The sequence below is a fragment of the Chrysochloris asiatica genome, unplaced genomic scaffold (genome assembly GCF_000296735.1).
Source record: "Chrysochloris asiatica unplaced genomic scaffold, ChrAsi1.0 scaffold00313, whole genome shotgun sequence".
NCBI classification, from domain to species: domain Eukaryota; kingdom Metazoa; phylum Chordata; class Mammalia; order Afrosoricida; family Chrysochloridae; genus Chrysochloris; species Chrysochloris asiatica.
Window position 1 is genome coordinate 2,954,810 of NW_006408831.1, and position 27,818 is coordinate 2,982,627.

Consider the following 27,818-nt stretch of genomic DNA (forward strand, 5'->3'; position numbering starts at 1 on the left):
GATGGCCAAACTTCATCTCTCATACTTTGGACATATTGTCAGGAGGAACCAGTCGATGGAGAAGGATATCATGTTTGATAAGGTGTGAAGGGTCAGAGAAAAAGAAGAAGACGCCGAACGAGATGGATTGGCCAAGTGGCAGCATCGATAGATTCAAGCATGGCAGCAACAGTGAGGTTGGCCCAGGATTGGGCAGTGTTTAGTTCTGCTATTCATAATGTCACTATGAGTCGGTACCGACTTGATGGCACCTACAACAACAACAAGGAAGACCAGTTAGTATCACTGTTATTCAAATTCATACACCAACCACTAAAACCAGTGAATTGAGGAATTCTACCAAGTTCTTTAGACTAAAATTGATCAAACATGCAATCAAGACACGCTGATGCTTTGAACACACACAGTGGTGCTTTGAACATAAAAGTTGGAAATAAAGAGGAAGGACCAGTATTTGGAACATGTGACCTTGGTGATAGAAATGATGCTAGAGATTGCATTATTGAATTTTACAAGACCAATGACGACTTTATTGCAAATACCATTTTTAAAATAAGATAAAAGACAATTATACACCTAGGCCTCACCAGATAGAATACCCAGGAATCAAATTGATTACATCTGTTGGAAGAGACCATAGAGAAGCTCCTTATCAGCAAAAACAAGGCCAGGAGACGACTGTAACAGACCAAAATTACTCATATGTAAGTTCAAGGTGAAGCTGAAGAAAATTTAACCAGCCCACAAGACTGTGTTAAGTTGGTAAGTGCCATCAAGTTAGTTCTGACTCATAGCCACTCTGTATTAGGTTTCCAAGAAGCAGCTGGTGGGTTTGAACCACTGATCTTGCAGTTAGCAGACTAGTGCTTATCCTGCAGTATCACACTAGGACTCTGACCTTGAGTGCATCCCACCTGAATTTAGAGACCATTGCAAGAATTGATTTGCTGCATTAGACACTAATGACTGAAGACCAGAAGAGTTGGTGGGATGACATCAAGAACATGACACAGGAAAGAAAAAGAAGGCCAAAATGGCTGTCAGAAGAGACTCTCAAACTTGTTGTTTAGTAAAGGAAGTAAAAGAGCTGAGCAGCTCGAGAAGCCAAAGTCACATATTAGAATGAAATATGCTAAGATGTGGAGTTAGAAACCAAAAGGGAAGAACACACTGAGCATTTCTAAAGCTGAAAGATCCGAAGAAAAAAATCAGCTCTCAAGTTGCAATCTGAAGGATTCTAAAGGCAAAATATTGAATGATGCTGGAAACATCAAAAATAAACAGCTGGAAGGAATACAGTGTCACTGTACCAAAAAGAGTTGGTTGATGTTCAGTCATTTTAAGAATCCATGGGATTGAAGGAAGAAGTCCAAGCTGCACTGAAGGCATTGATGGGATACAAACTGATGTAGCACTGGAGGCGCCTTATGTCAAGAAATTTGGAAGACAGCTACTTGGCCAACTCATTGGAAGAGATCTATATTTGTGCCCATTCCAAAGAAAAGTAACCCATCAGAAATCATCCAACAATATCATTAGTATCACATGCAAGTAAACGTTTGCTGAGGAGTTATTCAAAATGATTGCAGCAGGGCGCTGCCAGAGATCCAAGCCAGTCAGAAGAGGGCATGGGATGAGGAACATCACTGCTGATGTGTCAGATGGCTCTTAGCTGAAAGCAGAGACTACCAGAAAGATGTTTGCTTGTGTTTTACTGACAATCAAAGGTATTTGACTTAACATTGGGAAGAATGGGTATTCCATAACTCTTAATGAGGAACCTGAATCTAGACCAAGAGGCAGTCACTGGAACAGAACAAGGGGATACTGAGTGGTTTAAAATCAGGAATGGTGTGTGCACCAGGGTTGTATCCTTTCACCATACTTTTCAATCAATTTGTATGCTGATCAAATAATCCAAGAAGTGGAATTATATGAAGAGTGTGACATCAGGAGTAGAGGAAGACTTATTACTAATCTGTAATGACACAACCTTACTTGCTAAAAGCAAAGAGGACTTAAATACTGATAAAGATCATGACTACACCCTTTTATATAGATGAATTGCACCTCAAAATAAAACAGAAATCCTTAGAACTGGACCAATAATATCAGGATAAATGGAAAGAAAGATTGACGTTGTCAAATACTTCAGTTTGCTGAGACCCACAATCAATGCTCATGGAAGGAACGTTCACAATATCAAACACTGTATTGCATGCATTAGGCAAATCTGCCGTACAAGACCTTTAAAGTGTTGAAGAGCAAAGATGTCAGTGTGAAAACAAAGGTGCGCCTGACCCAAGCCATGGTATTTTCAATAGCTTCATATATGCATGGAAAGTTAGACAGTGAACAAGAAAGACCTTAGAAGAATTGATGCATTTGAATTATTTGTTATGGTTGTTAAGTGCTGTAGAGTTGGTTCTATCCCATAGTGACCCTGTATAGGGTTTCTGAGGAACAGCTGGTGAACTTGAACTGCCAACCTTGTGGATCAAACCGACTTTGCAGCCCAGTGCATTAACACACAGCACCACACCAGGAGTCCCATTTGAATTATGGTGTTCCCGAATATTGAAAGTACCATGAACTGCCAGAAAAACAAATTTATACTGGAAGAATTGCAGCCAGAATGCTCCTTAGAAGTCAGGATGACAAGACTTTGTCTCTTTGTCCTTTGGACATATTATCGGGAAGGACAAACCTCTGGAGAAGGACACCATACTCAAAAAAGTGGAGGATCCACAAAATACAGGGAGATCCCTAACAAGATGGACTGAAACAGTGGTAGCAACTATGCCTCAAACACAGAACAATTATGAGGACAGTGCAGGACTGAGTTCTCTTGTGCTTAGTTAGGGTCTCTATGAATTGGCACCAACTCGACAGCACCTAATAACATGCTGTAGATAAACTGCAGTCGAAAGATACAGCTCACACCATCATAGAGCGCACAGGCTAATTATTTGTACTTCTAAACTAAATACTTAGAGATTCAGAAAATTCCTGTGCAGGAAGAGTTGCTGGGAATCCAGAGTTCAGTTGGAAAGGTCCTTCCAGGTGGATCATGTGGTGGAGAGGGTGGGGTGGGTGCCAGCATTGAAGGCCAGCACCGTAAAGTATACACTGTGTGAGGTGTTCAGGGTGGTACCTATATGGTAGTCCAAGTAACTAATGACCATCAGTTTCTTGGCAAATACTTTCTTTTCTTCCATAGTTAAGGTTGACTCACCCCTACCCCCGGGGTCAGCATATGCTGGCATCATCCCATCCTTTTGGTATAATCAGCTGGGAGGCTGGTTTGTTGCTGTTAAGAGCTGTCAAGTTGGTTCCAACTCCCAGTCATTCTGTAGAGGGCTTTCAAGGCTTTCAATCTTTGCGGGAGTAGAAAGCCTCCTCTTTCTCTCGCTGAGCAGCTGGTAGGCTCAAACCACAGACTTTGTGGTTCACCAGTGCTTATCGTATGGACCACCCCACTCCCTGAACGGCTGGTAACAAGAGAGAAAATACAAGTAGGCTTCGTAAAGTTCATAGAAAAATGGAATTAAAATGTTTTCACAAACTTTCTGAACCATCCTCATACAAGGATGAGGGTTAAGGTTGTAAATTAAAACAGTACCTTTTGGTCGCAGCAGGCTGAGCCATGTCCAAGGGTGCTAGACCCAAAGGTACTTTTGGTTTCTGTCTCTGGTTGCTGACAAGTCTTGTTCTCCCCACTTTTCCTCCTCCTCCCAGATGGGCCTGCTGCATCTTACCCAGTCACCAGGGAGACATGCCAGTGGAAAACCGGACTGCAGGGTTAGGAAGACTGGTGAATCCCCCTTCTCAGAGAGTCAGCATCTGAAAGACTCCCCCCACCCCGGCCCCCTGCTAGAAAGCCCCCTGAGGCCATCCTCCAAGTTGGGCAGTGGGATTAATTTAGGAAAGAGGGACAACCAGACCCCAAACTACCCTAGTAGTGAACTGCCATTACAGGAAGGAGACACTATGGAGTTAAGACCAGAAGTTTCAGCCACCACGATTCAGTCACATTCTCTGTGTACCAAGTCGTGGTGCTTGAAATCTTTTGTGTGGAAAACTCAGTTTCAGTTCAGTTAGGAAGAGGGGGAGAGAGAACTTAGAGCCATAATTAAGCTAAGAAGAAAGACTTGCTTATTCCAAAGTATCTAAAAACAAAGTTTTAGTTAGAAAAATTGATCTGTCACATAAATAATGCCACCCTCCAATTTGGAAGAGGTTCTACCTGAAAGTTTTGCTGAGTAAGATTTTGGGGGCCTAGGTTGTCCTCTTCATCTCAGGTTATGAGCTTTCCCATAGGAAGCTTCTGCTGTGAGTGCCATTGGGGGAGGGAGCCGGGGAGGCTCTGAAACCCACACATGCAGGGTGGGCATCTCCTTCAGTTCTGCCCTTGGGCACCTCACTTACCTCACCCTAGAGTCCCAACCCCCAGTGATAGTCCGTAGCCTACCAGGTGGGAGAATCACTCTCAACTGCTGCATTCCGGATACACCACGAGCATGAGTGGTGATGGATAGAAAATAGATGTTTAGAACTTAACTATTCAAGGCTGAGTTCACTTAAAAGCGTCCATACAAAACATACTTAGGAAACGGATTCTTCCTTATATATGTAAATATGGAAATCTCTGTTTCAGACATTTAAGGCAGTTGTTGACTGCCGTAAACTGGCTTCCTACCAGACTTACTGACGACACTGACCAGGGTAAGGTCTGTACTAACTGCATGTATTCCCAGCACCAGGGGCTGGCCAACTTTTCCTACAAAAGATGAGATAGTAAACAATGTAGGATCTGCAAGCCATATGGTCTATCGGAAGGCGCCCTCGTGGCACAGCCGGTTAAGTATTGGGCTGCTAACCGAAAGGTCACCAGCTGGAACCCTGTGGAAAGATTTACAGTCTTGGAAATCCTAGGAGGCAGTTCTACTCTGCCTGTAGCGTCAGAGTCCGAATCAGCCTGATTGTAGCTATTCAGTCTAGCACCAAAGCAGGAACAGGCAGTTCATCAACAAATGGGCATAGCCACGCTCCAGTAAGACAATTCATAGAAACCAGCTACAGGCCACATTTGCCCACCTCTATCTTAGATTTGGAGTTCTGGCATGGTACTGTGGACCAGTTGTTCCTCAGAAACCCTATAGAGAGAGGGTCGCTATGGGTCGGAATCGACTCGATGGCACTTAACAATCTTAGACATGGTATGGTGCTACACTGGTCCACAAGGCCTGTGGTTCAAACTCACCAGCTGCTCCTGAGAAACACTATACGGGGTCACTATGAGTTGGAACTGATTCGACGACACTTTACAACAAGAAGAAATGGCAACAAGTTGAACATGTTCTCTTGAAGAAAAATTACTGGTTTATGTCCTAATAGGTACCAAAGTGGCTCAAACTATTTCTACTAAAGTGATGCTGTTTCTTGATTGAGTCAGATGACTTGCTTAAAACAGCCTAACACTTTCTATTTGCAGTCCACATTCTGCAGGCCATTGTTGAAAGCAATGCACCAAGCCAAGAACCAATCACAGCTGCTGGAGTTGTTAGAGCCACTGCATTCCTCACCTAATTTTCTCTTCTTCCCTGCAGGTCTGTTCCTCATCCTGGGTTTGATACTCTACCCTGCTGGTTGGGGCTGCCAGAAGGCCATAAGCTACTGTGGACATTATGCGTCTGCCTACAAACCCGGAGACTGCTCCTTGGGCTGGGCCTTTTACACTGCCATCGGCGGCACAGTGCTGACCTTCGTGTGTGCGGTCTTCTCCGCACAAGCAGAAATTGCAACCTCCAGTGACAAAGTACAGGAAGAAATCGAAGAGGGAAAAAACCTAATCTGCCTCCTTTAGTCTGGAAGAGAGACATTAGTGCCATGCTCGTCCATGTGTAACCTTGTGAAACAACTCACCTCCTGTTCCATTTGAGTCAAGTGGAGAACTAGCTTCAAACTACCAAAGCCACATTCCACAGCCCCCAGGCCTTAACAGGACTGATGAGAGACAACATCCAGCCAAGCAGAGTTACTGGACAGGAGGGCCACAGTGCACATTTTAAAAGGACAGAACCTGAAACTAGAATAAACTGTGACATGTAGTTGGCAAGTTCTGCCAGACTCCCACTTCCCCAGGGCTCACCAAAGGATAATGATCTCACTCACTTAGGTAGTGGTTTCTCTGGAAATAGAAGAGGCTGCTTGTCAGATTTGCAAGCTGTTTTGAGACAGTTTCTGCCACCAGTTTGCATCCCTGTCTCCGCTTCGGGATACGGTTTTGGGTTGGCGTTCAGTTTTCTGCCTTGTCCTTATGACGTGTCTAGCTTAGAGACTAAGATGAAGACTACAGACTTATTGGGGTTAGGAGATGTGTGACAGGGAACAGCACGCTGACCAAAGAGTCAGCAAGGACGGTGGGATCCTGTTGTGGAACTATTTCTAAGCCGAATTCCAGGGTGAGCTATCCCTCCACGAGTTTTCAGAAATTTGAGAAAAATCATACTCACCTGAATAATCACATGAGGATAGAAGCAAATAATTCTGCTAGTGACAAAAATTCATACCTCTTCCCAGCAGCCATGCTACGGCCAACACTGGCTCGGTCTCCTCTGCCACTATAAATCACGTTTTCTCCCAGGGTTAGTTAGGATTGCACATTGACTGCCAAAGGCAACCTCCCGTTGTTTCCTCATTCCAAGACAGAGTCTCCAAGACAGCTGTGGCTCATTGAGATGTTGGCTGGGAAGACTTCAGGATCTCAGCATATTGGTGGGGGCAGAGGGGAGTTCCCTTTCCTACTGTTTGGTGGCTGGACTCGACCATATTTACCACCCAAGCTGCAGTCATGGCCATGAGTTCAGTTTTTCCTAATTACTGGTGTGAATCCTGAACGTTGACTACAATAACATTAAATTGCTGCAAATTGGAGAGTTGCATATCAAAGGCTCTGTTCCCAGGAAAGTACCCAGTAGAAAGTTAATGCAAAAACAGGAGCTAGAGCAAGCTCATAGTACCTACACCTGTTTACCAAAAAGAATTGAACACCACTATTTTAAACGATTCCGAACTTGTCTTCTAGTTTAATTCAGGGAAGAAGATGAGGGTTATTAGCCAGCCCCTTAAATTTAATTTTGGTGTAAACAAAGAAGCCAGAAAAGAGCTCGGTCTTGCGTTACCTTAAGCTACAGAATTGCAGAATAATTACCAGAAACACAATTCAACCATGTGGGGGTGGAATGGCTAGTTTTCTGGAAGTATTTAAAATATAGGCATTTTGGGATTTGTAAATCTGCTCACTTATGGCTTTGTTCTGGAAATTTAAATAATTACTGAGCACACAGAGGCGGCACTGCACCTTGTGTGTTGCAGGTATACAACCTTTAATCAGATTTCACAACTTTGCCCAGAGAGAACCATCTGAAAGCCTTGTCTTTAGAAAGAGCAAATAGAGCTGGGACAAGGGCAACTAAGGTTTTATTCCATTCTAGCCTTTGGCTTATTCCAGAAACCATCTTATAGTACAAATTAAGAGCTAAAAGCAGGGCAGGGCGCAGGTATTAATGAGTTGACCATTCTTGGACCAAAGTTCAAAGTACTCAAAGTAATAAATCCTAAGACTATTTTGATTTTTTTTTTTTTTTTTTTAAAGAAGGCTAAATAGGTATCCTCCTAGAAATCACATTAGTAAAAGTTTGGGAAACAGCCATGTCTCTGACACCACATGGAAATAAGTCTATGGGCGCCACTGGATGAAGCTCCTCCTGTCTCTGAGTGTGCATTTATAGTATTTTCATCAAGTCCCTAAGACTCCCTATCTCAGAAGGCTCACATGACTTAGTGCTCAACTCTCAAAAGATTCTGTTTGACCTCAGCTACGTGTCTGGCGGTCTGCTTCCAAAAGGTCACAGCCTTGAAAACCCTAGGGAGCAGTTACCTGTTCACACAGCGTTGCCATGAACTAGAATTCAACTTGACAGCAACCAACAGCCAAGTACCTACGCCACAAGAGTAACTACTTACCAAACCTATTCCTACTGTCGGGCAAATCAGCTTGACAAATATTTTTATCATCTGAAGAGTCGCTCTGTAAAATAGAATATGGGCGCTCTAACACTTGTACAAACTCTCCTCCTTACAGACGAGTCAAGAGCCCATACCCACCGACATCTTTACTGCCATAGAGCATTCTGATGACAGTCACCACTGGCAATGTTACGTCTCTTGGCCAAAATAAAGCCACAACAGTGCTGATCGCATTAGTTTGAATGCTACAAGAAAAGTGCACGCACGCACACACACACAACCCCTAGCTACCAAAAACTATTTAAACACTGACCTAGTAAGCAGAGACAGTACAAAGGTAATGTGGGACCTTTTTAACCTTCTCTCCACTGGCCATGCTTTGGTTGGACTGAATGGAACATCTAACATGACAGTAGTCTAGGCAAGCTTTTCTGTACAGTTGTTTTAACCACCACTGAATATGAGGAATGTGTGAGGGGGAAAAATAAAATTACAGTTACTGTTTGTTGACCCACACCTAAGTATAGCTGGACCACTACTATTACTACCACTGCTAGGGAAGTCTATTTATTTTTTTGCCTGCATTTGTGCTTAAAGGAAAGTTTCATGATGGGCTGGCCTTCTCAATGAACTCCAAGGAAGCAGAAATATTGGGACTGTGGATTCTTAAACCTGTGTGCGAATACAACAATGTTACATTATCTTTTAAAGAATTTTGTACTTTTCAGACACCTGTGGTGTAATGAACTTTGTTCAGACATGTACTCTGTAAAGTGCCATAGTCTTTTGTGTGTGTAGCATATTTAAATAGAGAGATGTCTATTCTACATACACAGTCTGTGTAGAGATGTGCAATAACCAAGGTGTATGTTTCATTTCTGTGGAAACTGGACAGGAGTCAGAACAGGGAGGTGTTTCTGTTTTGGCAAAGAAGAGTTACACATTTTGGCCTTCATGACCTAATCACTAACCCATGACTATTTTAATGCTACACAAGTCTTATGTGAAGAAAAGACTGGTATGAAATCGTTTTTTCCTGGGTCTAATTTTAAATAATCACTAGATTTATGTGAAAGTCAAACCAGCAAGCCGGGCCCAGTTAATGCTAGTCTTTCATGTAAAATGTGAAGCTGCCTTTTCTGTTAGTGTGATAACTAGGAGCTGGTATATAATCACTAAGGAGCTATTTCTTAACATGCTTTTATAGACTGTGTTCATGCTAGACCACTATTTAAGGGCTAATCGCACTCCTTAGCCGTAAGAGTCTGGCTTAGGACAGACCTCTCTGTGCAATAACATGTGGCCACTGGAATCCCTGGCCTGCAATTGTATTTGGGTGGCGATCACTCCCAAGGGCCAAAAGAATTAACGGCACAACTGGGATTTCTTCTGAGTGTGGTGAAACTCCTTCCAAGGCTGGGGTGGTCATTCGGTGCTTTGGAAAAACTCGGCACCACTTGATTTCAACAGCCACTTGAGCCAAATATAAAACTGTATTTTACAGCCGATGGACTCAATTTGAGCTTTCCACTGTGTGGTTATCCTATTATATTGTAAACTACTCCATTGTTTGTCTAGCATTGATTATGTTACTGTGCATATGTATTTTCACAACCTGCTCCCTTCCCCTCCCCAGATCTGAATTAAACCCGACTTTGCAAACACATTCTGATTCAAGTCTGTGTACCTTGACTTCAGTATGATGTATGTAATTTGATCAAGAAAATAGCTACCTGTCAAAATATATTTAAACACTTGTACATTTTTCACAGGAAAAAAAGATGTCCTGGTATTTTAAATTATTCCCTTCACTAGTAACATGTAAGTAAAAGATTGCTACAAGGATTTTTATGGAGTCCTGGTGTGGCACTGTAGGATAAGCACTGCACTGCTAACTACAAGGTTGGCGGTTCAAACCCACCAGCTGCTTCTCAGAAATCCTACACAAGATTGCTGTGAGACGGAACTAACTCGATAGCACTTAACAACTAGAGTTTTAGCATTCATTCTTCATGAGTAGCAAAGGCTATCCCAAGAAAATCTCATTGGGAAACCTTATCCAATCCACCCTACAACCCTGATCTTGCCCATTCAGATTCTATGTTCACCCAAACTCAAATAACATTGAAAAGAAGCATGATTTGAGTCATGAAATGACTGATGGGTTTGAACCACCAATCTTGTGGTCAATAGTACAGTGCTTATCTTACAGCAATCAGGGATTAGAAATGGAAATACAGCCTTCATAAGTGTACAGGCCTATCCAGAGGATAGACAAGAGGAACAATAGCTTCACATTTTGGTATTTTTATTTATAATAAATGTTTCTGTGATTTTATAGTATACTGTTTGACTTACCTCATATATCCCTACTCTTGGTCAGCTTTGGGGAGCATCGTGGCTCCAAACCATAAAGTCAGCGGTTCGAGCCCACCAGTCACTCCACGGGAGAAAGATGACGCTATCTGCTCCTACAAGAGATTTTTAAAAGCCTTGGAAACCCTATACAGAGTTGGAACCGACTCCATGGCACATAATAACAACTGTATATAATACCTCCTTGAAGAAGAGTCAACATTTAAGGGGGGGGGGGGGGAAGGAAGCTTTCAAATTCTTTACTAGCATCTTAATTTTACAGTGACACAAGGAAATAAGAAAATATTTCAATGTATTAAAAAGGTTTTATAAGTTAATGAAAAAAAATATGTACAGTAATGATAAGGGGGGGAGGGGAATCAACAGAAGGATACAGTCTCCTTTTCCAACAAAAAAAACCCCCCACAAAATTGTAAAGCCATACAGAGCAATTCTACATCCACATTTCCTGAAGGCCATTCTGCCACAAAAAGTCTCTCCCACAGTAGGAAGAATTCTAACTTCTATACTCAAAAATAAGGAGCTCTGGTAGCACAGTGGTTACAAGTCGGGCTGCTAACCTCAAAATCAGCAGTTCTAAACTACCAGCCATTCCGGAGACAGATGAGGCTTTTCTGCTCCCGTAAAGATTGACAGCCTTGGAAACCCTGTTGAGTTGGAACTGACTCCATGGCACCACCATCATACTCCAACATGACACTAACTACTCTTTTAAAACTCTTGCTTTTCATATAGCACGAGCCATTTATTATCTGCCAAAAGAACATGACTATTTCTTCCCAACAGTTGAAACTATGTTGATGCTTTCGCTTTTAAACACACATGATACCTGCCAGGTTCTAACAGAAATCAAAAGCTGATAAAATTACCCAAATCACTAATCAAAGTAGTTTTCAGAAAAATTATAATCCAAGCAAGATTGAAATTTTTAGTTGCTTTTCACCTGTTAAACTTTCAAAAACTCTCTTCAAGAGAAAGGACCCTAGATTTCAATGAAAGCAAGGACTAGGGGACCCTAAATGTTGCTTCCGATATCACTCTTGGTGTTTTTGCCTAGTTGTGTAGCTACTAGAGCTACACTTGGTGATATCTTCCTGGAATGCATTGTCTTCAACTTACTCCTTACTCTCTGTTCAGTCTTACCTTATCCTAAAACAACATGAGAGCAAGCTTGACTATCAATCAGTCTTCACCAACAATTTTTTTTAAGTGGGTATTATTCTGTAGTTTCCACTCATTCCATTGTGGCTCAGATGCTAAAGGATTAGGGCAGCAAAGTTAGCTTTTAAGCTAACTCTCTTCAAAGCAGAGCCAATCATTGTCTTTATTTCAGTCTGTCAACAGCTTAGTCATTTGGCTGGGGCCACCCAATGCCACCCCTACTACTATCTTCTTCCTTACAGCTTTCTCTTCTCACCCTGAAGGGCTCCGCAAGATAAGCAAAATTAGAAATTCATGTCTCAAGACTTAGATACACAGGATACAGATAGAGCCACAAATGAAATAAGAGGAAGTAGTAAAACGGAAAACCACATGGGAAACAAAAATCAATCAAGTAACATAGGTTTTCTTTGGCTTATTAGAGCTGAATATCATGATTAATTGGTACCACCTGCTCTGGTAGCGTAGTGGTTACGAATCGGGCTGCGAACCTTAAGGTCAGCGGTTCGAAACTACCAGCCGCTCCGCGGGAGAAAGATGAGGCTTTCTACTCCCGTAAAGATTTACACCCTCGGAAACCATATACAGGGTCGCTATGGGTCGGACCCGACTCGATGGCACTTAACAACAACAACAACCAATAAGCACATCCACAACTGGCTATGTGTAGGAGATGCCACTTTCATGTATTTACAAGAGAAAAGAGCCTAAATTAAGGCAGTGATAGTGAAGGTAATCAATGATATGAATTGGAGACATGTTAGGGTGAAAAAAAGGACAGTATGGTAACTGACTGGAAGTGGGGGTGAGGGAGGAGAGGAGACTCAGACACGGGGTGGACAGTGATGCCATCACCAAGATCAGGAATCCCGCAGGCGCAGGGACAGGGAAGGGCCAGAGTTCAGCTTGGCCTGCCAATGAAGAGATCCTATGTGCAGCTCAGAATACAGTGTGGAAACAAAACCAAGCTGTAGATAGATACTTCAGAGTCAACAATGCAAACGGATAAGACAATAATTGCTAAGTGCCATCGAGTCGGTTCTGATTCATAGCAACCCTGTATATGGTTTCCGAGGAGCAGCTTGTGGGTTTGAACTACCGACCTTATGGTTAGCGGTCCACTGCTGATCCTACAGCACCACACCACAACAATACGGTGGTTGTCTGCTGGTGGGTGAATTCATTCCAACTCATAGCAACCCTGTATAGGGTTTACAAGGATGTGTATCTTTATGGGAGTAAAAAGCCTCATCTTTCTCCCATGGAAAGACTGGTAGATTTGTAATCTACCTTGTGGATAGTAGTCCAGTTTGTAATCCATTAGGCTACCAGGGCCCCTCCTAGGACAATAATGTTAAGTGCTGTTCCAACTCAGAGACTCAAGGAGCGGCTGGTGAGTTTGAACCGCCGAACTTGTGGTCCAGTACTTTATCCCACAGTGCCACACATGCATTTTTAATTACTGTGTACTTTCTATGTGAAGCCATATTGCTAAGCACTTTTTTATTGTAAGTGCCATCAAGTTGGTTCCAACTCATAGAAACCCTGTATAGGTCTTCCGAGGCTTTTCTATCTTCATGGGAGCAGAAAGCCTCATCTTTTCCCCCATGGAACCACTGGGAGCTTCAAACTGCTGACCATGAGATTAGCAGCCTGACTCCTAACCATTATGCTAACATCCATTTTGTAGATAAGTTAAGTGGCGCTTAAGTAACTGAGGTTAAGTAATTTGTCCACTGTCAAAATATTAGCAAGTGCCAAAGGCAAGGCTCCATCCCAGGTTTAACACCAGACTCCATGCTCGTAAACAGCTACTGGATGTTTCCTTTGATCTGGAATGTGCAGTGCGAGAAGGCCAGTACAAACCTCTGGGGAACACCAACATCTCACTCAGCAGGTACACACTCCAAAAAGTCCCAAGCTCATCTCCAGGGTTACACAGTAAAAGGACAACTGATGAAAGCATTGGTCTTTCTTCCCTTTCCGAGAAAATCCTGGTAAATTTTCAAACTGTTTGAAGATGACATTATATATACTAACTCCTCAATCATGATTTAAGTTCAAATCTGAAACAGATGCTAAAAATGTGTCAGGTATACAACAGTGATAAAACACCTGATAGGGTTTGATAGCTTTTATTATTTTAGTATAAATACTCTCTAATCCGGAGTAGCTGTTAGGATTACTTTAAGAGATATTTATGTATACAGATATGTGGTGCAGTAGGAGCAGCACTGGACTGCAAACTACAAGGTCAGCAGTTCAAGCCCACCAGCTGCTTCTCAGAAACCCAATACAGGGTCATTATGAGTCCTGATAGCAGTTAACACCAGCATAGATAGATTGATTACAGAGACAGATTAAAGAGAGATGCACATAGTTAACCTAACAAATAAAGATTTTTCCTCAACTAAGCCTAAATGCACACATCAAAGACCACTTAGTAAATTAACCTTGTGGAGGAGGCTGCTGGTACTCACCTATAATTTGTGAGGCTAGCCTCAGGGCTGGAGACTTCAAAACTATGTGTTGGATTGTGCTGCTTTTATTATTCCTTGGTGTCTGCTGTCCTCCAGGAATGGACATGAGTTACTACAAATATGGAAAGGTGGGAGGGAACACAGAGCATTGGAGGAAGGTGGCATAGTTGAGTAAAAGCCCACCCTTGGCAAGAGTCAGAGGACCTGGTTCTGGCTGTTACCCCACCACCACCACCACCACCACCGTCAGCACTCTCTGAACAGCAACTTGGAGAAATGAAAATGGGGCCAATAACAGAAGTGACATCATGGACTAGCTGTTAGGGTTAAGTGATGCAAGTAACTCACTTAGTATGGTGCCTAGTGTGTTCCAAGTCCTCACTACATAAAAGTTGTTGTTGTCGTTGTTGTCAGGTGCCATCAAGTCAGAACCGACTCACAGCGACCCCATGCACAGCAGAACGAAACAATGTCCGATCCTGGGCCAACCTCACTACAGCTGCCACACTCGAGTCCATCAATGATGCCACCTGGCTGATCCATCTCGTTGGGGGTCTTCCTCTTTTTCTCTGACCCTCCACCTTACCCAGCATGACATCCTTCTCCAACGATTGTTTCCTCCGGACAATATGTCCAAAGTAGGAGAGACGAAGCTTAGCCATCCTGGCCTCCAAGGAGCACTCTGGCTGCACATCTTCCAAAACAGATCTATTGGTTCTTTTGGCAGTCCATGGCACTTTCAGTCGATGTTTATGCGTTCCATTTCATTTTTGACAACTTCCAATTTTCCCAAATTCATACTTCGTACATTCCATGTTCCAAATTTCAATGGATGTTTACAGCTGTTTCTCTTCATTTTAAGTTGTTGCCCATCAGCAAATGCAGGTTCTGTGTGCTTTTCTCCCCCGAGCTTAACTGTATTCATGTCATTATGGTCAACCCTACTTTGAGGAGGCATTTTTTTCCACAATCGCTTTCTGAGTGCCCTCCCACCTTCCAGTCTTATATCTGACAATGTTTCTCTGCTATGCATAGAGTTTTCAGTGACTAGCGATTCGGAAGTAGTTTGTCACTCTTTCTTCCTAGTCTGTCTTTGTTTTGTAGCTCATCTGAAACCTTTCCACCATGGGTGACCCTGCTGGTTATTTAAAACACCGGTGGCATAGCCCTCAGAATCACAGCAACTCAAACCACCACAGCACGACAGATAGACGAGTGGTGGCCGTTTGGTTTTATGTCTATAGACATAAAATAAAAGTTGTTGGGGGTGGGGGGGGGAGAAAAAAGAAAGACAAGAGAGTGCTCTGTTTGTCCAGATTAGTACCATTTAAAATTGTTAGAAATATTACACTCTGTGAAGTGCTAGCATAACGCTTTAGTAAAGCAACCTAATTTAACTTGAGAGGCTCAATGGATCAGTTACCTGAGGGCCATTATCTCTTTCCATTCAGTTATAATTGTTGTTGTGAAGTGCCATCAAGTCGGTTCCAACTCATAGTGACCCTATATAGAGTTTCCAAGGAGCAGCTGGTGGGTTTGAACTGCCAACCATTTGGTTCACAGTCCAGTGCTGATCCTACAGCACCACATCAGGACAGCATCTTTAGGTTTTCAGAAAGTGAAAGATTTTTCTCAGTGGATGCAAGGCCCCCAGTTATTCCTGTTTAGCAAAACCAAAAGAATTAACAAGTAGTGTTAGGTGAGTCAAGAATTATGGGAAATGTAACCATGGTCAGAAAATCTGTCTCCAGATTATTTATCAAAACCCATTGGTAGTAAAGACTTTTTTAAAAAGAACATCCTCACAGAAATAATGTTAAAATGCTTGGCTATCTTGAATCTTGGTTTCCCTTACCTACTATTGTAAAATTAGACACTTGAGGGGGAGAGAAAGGAATAGCCAGAAATATCACCATAGATAGCTTGTAAGTCCATCTTCTGCCTACAACTGATTGGAATACCTAAAATGAACCTAGAACTTTCCCTGTGTGAAAGAGGCTTCCTGTGGAGTCTTTGCATTGCCTAATACCTTAGGTGGAATCCTGATCCCAATCCAGAATCTTCTGAGGCGGGAAATTTCCACTTGAAAACACAAGCAGACCATCCTGGAGCAGCTAGAGGAACAGAAGACACTTCTTGAAAGACCAGCAGGAAAAAAAAAAAAGAATAATGGCAGTCTGATTGACTACTATAAGACCAAGCAAGTTGTTCGCTGGGGAACCACAAGGTAAACAATCAAGTTCCCTCAGGGCAAACACCCCTCCAAGACTGAAACTCAAAGGGAATCCACTAGCAGGCATGAAATCTTGCTGGTGACCACGTTGGTCTACCAATAAGGGGAAGTAGGGGGAAAACAGCAATGAAGCTGTGCGCTAAGTCCAGCCACGTTCTATAGACTTCTGTCAACCTGGAGTTGGCCAGCAGTATAACGAGACCTGGGGACTCCTGAGCCCACGGACAGGAACACAGCCAGAGGACTAGAGCAGAGAGTGAAGTGTCCAGCTGATATGAAGTGAGGGGAGATACACAAGAACACCCATACTTTCAGATAGTACCCATTTGACCTAGCTTCAATGGCTGGATATCAGAACTTGACTAGAGGAAGAAAGAGGGGAAAAAAAAAGTGTAATCTGCTACAATTTGATGAACTTGACCTGTGCATATGGTTGTAGTAGCTCAAAAGAGGAAACAAATCTTTACAGCAAGGATCTTTCCCACCCTCCCTGTATGCAGGGTTGACAGGGATGGGCAACTTGGACACTGAAATGAGGGGACCCGAAATGAGGGGACTGCAAAGGCATGAAGTGGCTGGCTTACAAGCTTTCAAGATGGAGCTTAGTTTTAGAGGGTGCGGAGGAAGGTAAAATCTCCACTAAGTGGTTTTCAACCTGTTTAGACAAAGCTGGTGAAAGGAGATGGGGATAAGATTCTTGTGGTTCAATAGTGAATAATTGCTATCAGAACTGACTTTGAGTGTTGCAAATGTAAAGGTAGATATTTTGTAACAAAACGAGGGGAGTGGTTGATTTTGCATTCCATCAGCAGAGGACACTAGAATTATCTATCAAGGGATAAGAGCGTAGTGTGGGACCCTACTATCCAGAGAAGCAGCGACGATGGAGGCAGAGATGATGAGGTGGAGAGATGGAGTGGCTGGGGACTCTAGACTCAAGGAGGAAGAGAGGCTGTGTGCTGGTGGCCAGGGGGCAGTGTTGCAGAGTATGTATGCCCTTTGATTGTTGAAAGGTTATATATTCCTGAGTGCTTCAGTGTACATCCGAAAAAAAACAAACCAGAGGGACTGGAAGCAAACGCTATTAAATGATGATGCATGGAGGGGATTGTAATCATTGCAATGAAACGAATATGGTAGGATGAATGTAAAGTTGATGTTCTCCCATGTAAACTATCACATAATTCACAATAAAAAACTTAAAGGAAAAAAAAAAAAAAAAGAACATCCTTGCCGATGGGCATAAAAGTGGTACAATCTTTGTGGAAATGAATTTGGCAATATGCATTAAAGGTCTTTAAAACTCTTTGACCTATTTGTCCTAAGGAAAAAACAAAAGCCTAAGCCCCCAAATTTAGCAGTAGTGACATTCCTTGATAAATTTATAATTTTTAAAAAGGCAGACCTAATGGAGTAACAACAGGACTTAGGAAAACATTTAATGACACACTCATGAAATAGTAATTATACAACCACTAAAATGTTTTTTAAATATCTATTCAGAAACATGAAGAGAAGCTAAAGATCTATATCATAAATGAAAAAAGATTACAAACTTTTTTATTAACATTCTCCAGTTGAAACCAACTAAGAAAATGAGTAGAGGAAGAATGGTTATAAGAAAAATAAGGAAGGAGTCAGCCTCACAAAGGAAATGGAAAGCTATTAAGCAAGATCCCTTGTACTTCACTGTACACACCTTTACATGCCTGCTTTATCGGTTGTTCCGGTCACAGATCAGCTCTCCTGTGACTCTTTCCTCATTGAAGAATATGGCGACCCGTAGTTCCCAAATTCTGCAATGGTATGTTGTTGTTGTTAAGTGACTTCCAGTCCGTTCGGACTCTAAGTGACCCAGTATAGGATTTCCGAGGAGTAGCTGGTGATTTTGAACCATCGACCTTGCAGTTCAATGACCTTGCGGTCCAGCGAGATATCCCACAGCACTACACCAGGACAAATCTAGATTCAGAATTAAAATTTTTGATGAACCAAGAATGATTCCCACTATGGCTAGAAGACACATAATGCCAATGTGGCTTTCAGTGGTCCAAAGAAACAGGGCTTATGACAGTATCTACCAGAATGATATACAGGGCAATCTCATTTGTTTAATTTTAGGAAAAAAAGTGCTTTCCTAGAAAAACAATAGAAAGATATAAGCCAAATTTTTATAAGTATTTATGGGTACAATTTAGCAACACCTTGTATTATCTTTTCTGCTTATATTTTCTATAATTTGCACTGAACAGTCTATTAATTTTATAAAGACAAAAGTTAGTTTAAAAAACTAATTCATCATGTCATTATAATATAATGTCAGGTGAGGAGGGCAGAAGGAAGGACAAAAGAAATCCATATTACTTATATTTTTTAACTCTATAAAACACATATGCAGAGATAAAGAAGAGAATAAAGTACAATAAAACATCAGCTTGATATTCCTAGGTGATAGAATTAAGGGTCATTTCTATCTCTTATTTGTCACTTACCTTATTTATCAGCTTGCTATGTATTCCAATTATTCTACAACATATATTACATACATAGTTAGAAACGATTTTTGTAAGATATATATGCCCTTCACAATGGACTCTGATTGTATAAGGTACTCAAATATTACAGGTCCCACTGTGATCACCCAGAGACAAAGTCATTTTTGGTGTCTATTTTCCAGCTCAAGTAAACCTGAAGTACAACTTCCCAACAGGTCCAACAATTCAGAATTACCTTGAGAATCACTGGCCCACAAAATACTCAAACAATTCTGGAGGGATTCTAGGAATACATTTAAGTGTAGTAGAATAAAATGTGAATGGATCCCTCAAATTCATTGGTTAAATGTAACCGATGATGATATTCAGAATAATCTTATATATGAAAAGTTACTAGGTAGAAGGATTAACTATTTTCTGTCCTTATTAAAGACAGAACAGGTTTTAGTAGCATGTGGGGTTTAGCAACACCATCAGCCATGCCAATCCAAGAAAGATATGTGCAGAAAAATAAATGAAAATTTGAATCAACATGAAATGTAATCTAACTACATGATTCAGGGCACTATTATTGCAGCTTCCAGGTTTCATGTTTACAAACATGAGTAATGCTAATGAAAATTCTATAGGTTAAAGGCTTTGTCTTACCCAAACCACAAAGTTAAATTATAAATATGAAGACCACAGTAAAGATGAGAAAGATTAGAGAAGAGATTTGTGGGGTTTTTTTTTTCTCTCTATTTTCCTAGAATCTTTACATTAGAAGTATTTATCTACCGAAGATAAATTCAAAAGTGTCTGGCATAGAAAATTTCTATAGATTTCTTGTTTACTCTCTATGTAATATGGACTAAAAATCTAAATGAAGGTTTGAAATTCAATACAAAAAGCCTGCTATTTTATCAAATGTACTCTAAAATTCTAGTGGTACTTCCTCACTTATCATAATAATTAACCACTGATATAAAACTAGTTTTTTAAAACAACTCTAATGTTTAAAACACATAGTTCTAGTCAAATTTATGTTAGGATGCTTAGAAATCTATCAAAGTAAGGTATATTTTATTTTTAACCATTCTAAATTATTTGTAAATTAACCACATTTATTTCACCTATAATGGGCTTACTCAGATGGAATCTACAAATTTCTCAAAACATTTTCTGCCAGGCAACAAAGGGAAGGAGATACAATGGAATGGTGTATGAGAGTCACAGGAATGCTGGCCCATATACAGCAGGAAAACAGTACCCAAAGTGTAACAAATTCTATATATAAACAGTCACGCTAAACACAGATTTTACTGACAAAGACTAAAAATCAGATGTTAAATGTCAATGTTTTCCAGAAAAAGATTGTCACAATGACTATATAAATGTATTAAACTACTGCAAATGATTTACAGAACCAGCAAATAAACCTAGCATAAATCTCCTCCAGAATGGAAACTATAAATTATCTCAATATGGATTACAGAATACGATATCCTCCTAATAATTTAGGTTTAAAAATCTAAACTCATTTTTCTTAGATAAGACCTAGAAAACCTAAAATGCCGCACATATTTTAACATGTATTTACCAAAATAAAATTCATTATGAACATTATTTTCTATTATATTTTTATATTCTCCTTAAATAACCAGGTGAAAAATCCAACAATACACAAACTTTGCCCACTACATAAAACGGCAGTAGGTGGTGAAGTAAGGAAACAGAACACAAGTTCAATAGGATCCATACGTTACTAGTACAGAGGCATTTTTCTAGCCCATAATCAAAACTCCAAGCATCCAGGGTTTCCATTTAAAATCTGACAATAACTTCTAGATAAGAAGTTGGTATATTTGATCTTGGGTGGGTGGGGGCCTCAGTGAAGCTCCTGTTCCGCTACCTCTGCAGGTCTAATGCAACAGAAAAACTGTCATTTTATGATGGTAAAGTACTCACAATGTTTTAACTATGTCTTTTACATTTATTTGTTTTAGCACATGGTAGAATTACACATGGATTAATTGTTAAAATCAAATGTGGAATTTCTACGTATTTCTGCATCTGGAATTAAAATTATACAAACAAACCCTCCAGTAAACAGTATTTTATTTTATGACACTCTGTGTTAATACAATAAATATACAAAACTTCCAAACCACTGAAAACATGCAACGTTAGAGGACCAGATGGCGGGTACTTATATAGAACCACAACATTCACCAGGATGGCAGCACAGCATTACTCATTGACAAAATATACAAACATCCCAGATATATAACCCAAGGCCCAAGTTACAAATCACTGAGCAATGGTTCTCCAGTGTTCAAACTTTACTTAAAATATAACTGCCAAGATTTAAAGTTGCAAACTGAAAAACAACATGAATGGCCACCATATGAAGACTATTTCCTGGCTGTGATATTGGGTGATGTCATATTAAATGTGAAACACTAACAAATGCCAAAAGGTGACTACTTGTTGACTACTGTTCAGAGAATGTTGTTGTTGCTGTTGTGGGCCGTCAAGTCAGTTCCAACTCATAGTGACCCTGTACATGGTTTCCAAGGAGCGCCTGGTGGGTTTGAATGGCTATGTGGTTAGCAGTCCTGTGCTTATCTTACAGAACTACACCAAGACTTCATTGTTCAAAGAACAGGGAATATAAAAACTTAAATCCCTTTTAGACCTGATCAAACTGTAAGCATTACCATCATTTTAATGTACAACTATGTTTTAAAAAAACAAACATAATTTTATCCCACAAACTTGTATTAAAATAACCCAAGTAACTGCATTTTAAAGCACTTATCTGCACAAAAGATACTGTGGATGTAACCATGCTTCCTTTGGGGATTTCTGCGAATAATAGAGAGAAAAAAATATTCCTATTCTCAAAGAAAATCATATATCTTAGCGTTTTCCGAAAGTCTCTCTTTTCTGTATCTTTTATTTATACTTTAAAGAAAGACAAAAACAGACAGGATATAAACTAACAGTGAGTATTGGTGCTCTTGTATTTTATAATGTTTGAAAGCACACTGATGAAGTAAACTCTCAATTCTAAGAATATATACTCTGGAAAACTTCAACTGAGTTGGTAGAGAATGTGGACAGATACTATCACTCATTAGAAATACAAGAGGCTCCAAAACAGGTCATGGGGAATAAGGGATTAAAAGATAATGGAATTTTTCTACAAACATTTTGAATCCCCTCATATTCAAGAAAACACCTTTAGATTCACATTCTGAGTTCTATTATATTCAGGAAAAAGACAGTAGTATCTTTCAAGTATATGATTTCAATAAAGCCCCAAATGAATCAAATGTAAACATCATCTGGATTGATCTGTTACCTCGTAACATGTAGAGTTTCTTTAGAAACAGTGAGAATTACCTGTCCTTGCCATCCCACCCCCAGCATGGAATTCATTCCAACTTTATTCAGGAAAGACAGAGAAAGGGATTTAAGTGTTTTGGCTGCTCTGCTGGTTTATGTTTCTGTTTTTAAAAGAATTTGCAGTATGAAATAATATAATCCAATAAACTATTCTTGTTTTGTGTTTTTTTAAAGACTATCCTTATTTTAAATCAAGTTGAATAAATAACTACCTTTCTGCGAATTTAAATTAGCTAAATATTTCCAGAACACAGCAGCATAACTTTACAAATAACTATGAGCCATTTGATCAACATTAAAAATGACTTAAGTTTAAACCCAAGTGGACTAGAAGAATGAACTTCTGTACTGCATAGAGACAATTTTAATATTATCTTCATAATTAATGCATTTAACTGTATTTGTATCTTCTTTCTGGATACAAGCAAAATGTCTTTTCTATTGTTGGAAACATTAAATGTTTTTAGTCTGTCTCAAATCCTGAAAGACATACTAGGAATTGAAGAAAATGTGAGATCTCTTTTTTCTAACGTCATCACAGATGAGAAACTAAAAAAAAAAAAAAAACTTTAAATACTGTATGCTTTTTTTTGACAAGGAGTTAGGTTAGACTTTAATACCTCTGTTAAAAATTACACCAAAAGGAGAGAGAGAGAGAAAAAAAAAAAAAGGAAAAAAAAACTAAAACAAAAACACAGAGCTGCCAAACACAATCTCAGTTCAATGAAAAAGATAAACCACAAAAATATACCAAAGTTTCCATACAGTAATATCTTTCTATTATATGAATACTGAAATTTTTTTAAAAAATGAATTCTTATCACTAAATTCTACTCCATCAACTATCTTCCCTTTCTTTTGGATAATGCACTGCATATTATGTTGCATTTTCATGTTGTACTCCAATTCATTTCTATTTAAAATAAACTATTACAGAAAATCATTTCTATGATTCCGCAAAAAAATCTCCAATCCAACAACCATAAGCAGTGCAGAACCCAAAACACTAATTCATTTAAGAAACTCGCTATCCATGCAAGATCAGCGATTGATATCAAAATATCAACTACTCTTTAAGAAGGAAAACCAAAAGGGCAAAGTACATTTTCTACTACGAAATTCACACAGGCTCTTCACTGGTGACTCAAATTACTAAGAAGCAAGTCATTTAAATTTTCCTACGTCTCCACTGCCCTGTTTCTTTCAAGATCAGCAGGGAAACAGAAATGAAGTATCTCCTTTACTGCTCCAATGAGTAATCCTTATGTCTAAAGATTCTTGAAATAACTACTGCAGCTAATACTCAATCTATTTTAAATCATAAGTACCATATTCATTTCAGCGTGTCACCACTGAAATAATTCGCTGAACATTCATCCCCCAAAAAATATGGAGAATATTTATTTAGCATGTAATATATTTTCTGCCAGGGGCACTGAAATATTAAGAAAACTATTCGGTAAAGTAATCAGACAGGAAGTTTTTCTGGTTTTAGCCCATGCACAAGTGAACAGGAAATATACATGCTGTATGTACTTTGTGTTTTAAACATAAAAATATTTATAGTATACAGTAACTGGAGAAAAAGTACAGTCAAAAGGTAACAGTGTACTGTTTGAAGACTCTCTATATTTGGTTACCCTTGAAAGCATTCTGAGCTGCATTAGTGGCTGCAGTGGAAGCTGCGTTGGCAGCTGCAGTCTGGACCGTTTTGTTGGACATCACACCGGTTGCAAACTCTTGTTGGGCCTTCTCAAAACTAGCACCTGTTGTGCGATATAGTCCATGTACCTGTGGAGACAAGAAAAGTGGGAGAAGGTAAGTGGCAATCCACACATTCACTGTCAGCAGCTCTTTCATTGGTTTCGACATTTGTTATTGTTGTTGTTAATGTTGTTCTTAAGTGCTGTCAAGCTGGTTCCGACTAATAGCGACCCTATATGGGTTTCCAAGGAGTGGCTGATAGGTTTGAACCATCAACTTTGCAGTTAGCAGTCCAGTGCTCATTACTCAGAGATTTCAGTCATGGACTTGAGAGCACCAGCCACCAGACTGACACACAATATTATATTTAAGTTTCTTCTACTAATAAAGATTTTCCCTAATGCAGAAAAGATCATTCCATTTACGGCAAACCTCAAATAATTTAAAAAACAATTACTTAACCAAGTGCATAGTGCTATGCTTTCCTCTGCAGCCAATTATTTAACTATTAAGGCACTACAGTATTACCACAGAATGGTTTAAACACAAGGAAAAGAGAAAATCTTAATTCAGTACATTAGTACCTCCCAATAACTCAAACAGAATACTACCTCATCTATTTTTAAGTTAGCTGCATGTATACCAATGTTCCTAAGTGCCTCAAGCAGCTAAGCGCTCAGCAGCTAATCAAAAGTTGGCAGTTCTAATCCACCCACAGATGACTCAGAAGAAACACCTGGAGATCTAATTCCAACACACTGAAAACTCTGTGAAGCACAATTCTACTCTGACAAACATAGGGCTGTTAGAAGTCAAAATCAACTTGGCAGCAACTGGTTTGGTTTCAAACATAGGGCTGTTAGAAGTCAAAATCAACTTGGCAGCAACTGGTTTGGTTTGGATTCACAACACACATTTTATCATTTACTGTGTCAACTACTGGAGTCCTGGCACTACAGGATAGGCATAGGACTTCTAACCGCAAGTTGAGTGGTTCAAACCCATCAGGAACTACTCATGTCCTTGAACATACTGCTACTATTCACTCTGTATTTTTCTGTATATGGTCAAATCCTACAGAATTTACTAAAGAAGTCTTCTGGGAATTGTCTCACCAAACTAGTTCCACACTCAAGTCTTGGGTTTTCTCCTAAAAGACAATGGCAATTCATTATCATGTTATTTTTGGCAATAGGGTTTAAAAATACTGTTTGTATTCAATATATGCTTTGCTGCATAATGAAGAAACCCATCAATGCATAATGTTAGCTGCTCTGTTTAATACTAATATGAAAAAGGAAATAACATGGCTAATTACAACCACACATTTACTTACTACATGCACACAAACTTGGAGGACCGAGTTAAGAGACAGATACATAACCCTGGAATTGCACTGCACTCTGACTGGCCTGATTAGAATACTATCAAGGTACATTTCAAGGAGAGGGTACCCCAGTCATCCTGAGCCCAAACTTGGGCAGAACTGGTAATTGTGGAATGAATATGAAAGTGAGGAAAAGCAGAGGGAATCATAGCAAAAGAAGGTAGCTTGATTTAGGGGGAAAGGGAGATCCTAAGTTCAGTTCTGCATATTCATCCATTCAACAAAGGTTTATTGAACACCTACTCTAGACCTGTCAGAGGAGGCAGGTGACGATACCTGGTTTGAAGGTCAAGAGAGGAATGAGCTAGCCTGGAGCAGCTAGAAGAATAGAAGATACTTCTTGAAAGAAAGACTGACAGGAGAAATACAAAACAATATAGGCAGTCCAACTGATTACTACAAGAACAAGCAAGTTGCTCACCCAGGAGACATCAGGGCAAGTAGTTGGGTCCCCTCAGAACAAATCCCCTTCCGAGACTAAGACTCTATGGGAATGCATGCTCTGATTAGTGACCATGTTCGTCACCGATAAGGGGAAGTGAGGAAAAAACAGCAATGAAGCTGCAAGCTAAGCCCTACAACATTCAATAGACACCTGTGAACCCAGGTGGAAACCTAGTTGGCCAGCAGTGTGGCAAGACCTGGGGACTCTTGAGCCCAGAGTCAGTGACAAAGCCACAGAGGACTAGAGTAGAGAGTGAAGTGTCCAGCTGATAAGAAGAGAGGGCATATGCACAAGAACACCCACACTTGCAGATAATACCCACTTGACCTGGCTTCAATGTCTGGATGATCAGAGCTAAACTAGAAGAAGAAAGAAGAGGAAAAAAAGAGTAATCTGATACAATATGATGAACTTGACCTACATCTATGGATGCAGTAGCTCAAAAGAGGGAACAAATCTTTACAGCAAGGATCATTCCCACCCCCTTGATACAGAGTAGACAGGGATGGGCAACTTGGACACTGGCTACCCAAAAGGAGGGGGAGCAGGGGGAGTTCAAAGGCAAGAAGTGACTGGCTTACAAGCTTTCAAGAAGGAACCTAGATCCAGAGGATGTAGAGGAAGGTAGAATTTCTACTGAGTAGTATCCAATCTGTCGGGGCAGGGCTGGTGAAAGGAGATGCGGACAGGTCTCTTGTGATACAATAGTGAATAATTGTTATCAGGACTGATTGTGAGGGTTGGAAAGGTAAAGGTAGACATTTTGTAGCAAGGAGGGGCGTGATTAACTTTGCAGTCTAGGAGCGGAGGTCCCTGGGACCATCAAGGGAGAAGAGTGGAGAGCAGGACCCTACGCAGAGAAACAGTGATGCCAGAGATGGAGGCAGAGACGAAGACGTGGTGAGATGGAGCGGCTGGGGACTTTAGACCCAGAGAGGGAGAGGGGCTGTGTGCTGACAACTGGGGAACAGGCTTGCAGGGTATACCCTTTGGTTGGTTGATGATGCATGGAAAGGATTGTAACCATGGCAATGAAATGATAGATGATAGGTGTAAAGCTAATGTTCTCCCATGTATACTATCACATAACTCACAATAAAACATTAAAACAATAAAAGAGAGAGAGGAATTAGCTAAAAATATGGACTTGGAAGTCTATCAGCATAAACAAGGTCATTGAAACCCTGGCACAAATGAAGAGTGCCCATAGAGAAAACAGGGTGCAAGAGGAGAGTGCCAAGTATAGAAACCTGATGCTGATAAGTGACATCAAGTTGGTTCTGACCAATAGTGACACAGTATAGGGTTTCCATGGAACAGCTGGTGAGCTTGAACCGCTGACCTTGAGGTTCAAACTGACCTTGCAGTTCAGTGCATTAACCCTCAGCACGACACCAGGATGTTAAGACATCAATATTTATGAGGTATCCACAAGAAGGAATGATAGGGAAGAAATGGGAAAAACAAAACGACAAGGTAAAAAACATGTCAAATAAAGGATAACTACCAGGGCAAAAGATAACAAACACTTAGCTCCAAATGCTTTGATAGAGTTATTGCTGTTGTTAAGTGCCATACCATCAGTTCTGACTCATATCAACCCAGTATAGGGTTTCCAAGAGCAGCTGGTGGGGTTGAACTGCCAACCTTGTGGTTAGCAGTCTAGTGTTTATCCTACAGTGCCACACCAGGACTCTTTGGCAGAGTGGTAAAAGCAAATGCCAGATTACTGCGGATCAAAGAATACAGTGGTCAGGTAGAAAACGAGAACACTAGTAAAGTATCTATTATGTATGGTTGACAACTGAGCTGTTTACTCAAAAAAAAAAATATGTGTCACCTTGGTTGAGCTGTGTTTCTCAGTGGCTTGACAGTTGTGTAATCATCTCTCGTGATGTAATCTGATGTGAGCAGCCAGTATCAGTTGTGAAAGGATTAAGATGAGATACAAAGCCTTTACTAAGATCATAATCAAGATTGGATATAAGGGAAGTTTCCCTGAGTGTGGCATGCATCACATTTTCTCAATCAGAAGGTAAAAGCAGAATTCAGCAGCAGAGACAGAGGAATTAACTATCATCAAGAAAGAAAAGCCAGGAGCTAAGCACACCTTTGG

The 27,818-nt window shown here is 40.4% G+C and overlaps 2 protein-coding genes across 4 annotated transcripts in view; one reads left to right on the top strand and one right to left on the bottom strand.

Moving 5' to 3' along the window:
- Positions 1-5,866, top strand: part of LHFPL2 (lipoma HMGIC fusion partner-like 2) — a 30,666-nt gene extending 24,800 nt beyond the window's left edge. The window contains exon 2 of the mRNA XM_006875192.1: positions 5,610-5,866. Within this exon, the coding sequence (XP_006875254.1) occupies positions 5,610-5,866 (257 nt within the window). The remainder of the gene's footprint in view (positions 1-5,609) is intronic.
- Positions 5,867-22,857: 16,991 nt separating this feature from the next.
- LOC102819854 (secretory carrier-associated membrane protein 1-like) overlaps positions 22,858-27,818 on the bottom strand; it is a 142,206-nt gene continuing 137,245 nt past the window's right edge. Inside the window, exon 9 of one of the 3 annotated variants that reach the window (XM_006875194.1) lies at positions 22,858-23,957. In XM_006875194.1, coding sequence (XP_006875256.1) covers positions 23,793-23,957 — 165 coding nt within the window. In that variant the 3' untranslated portion in view covers positions 22,858-23,792. The remainder of the gene's footprint in view (positions 23,958-27,818) is intronic. The other 2 variants (XM_006875195.1, XM_006875193.1) reach the window with 2 other exon arrangements.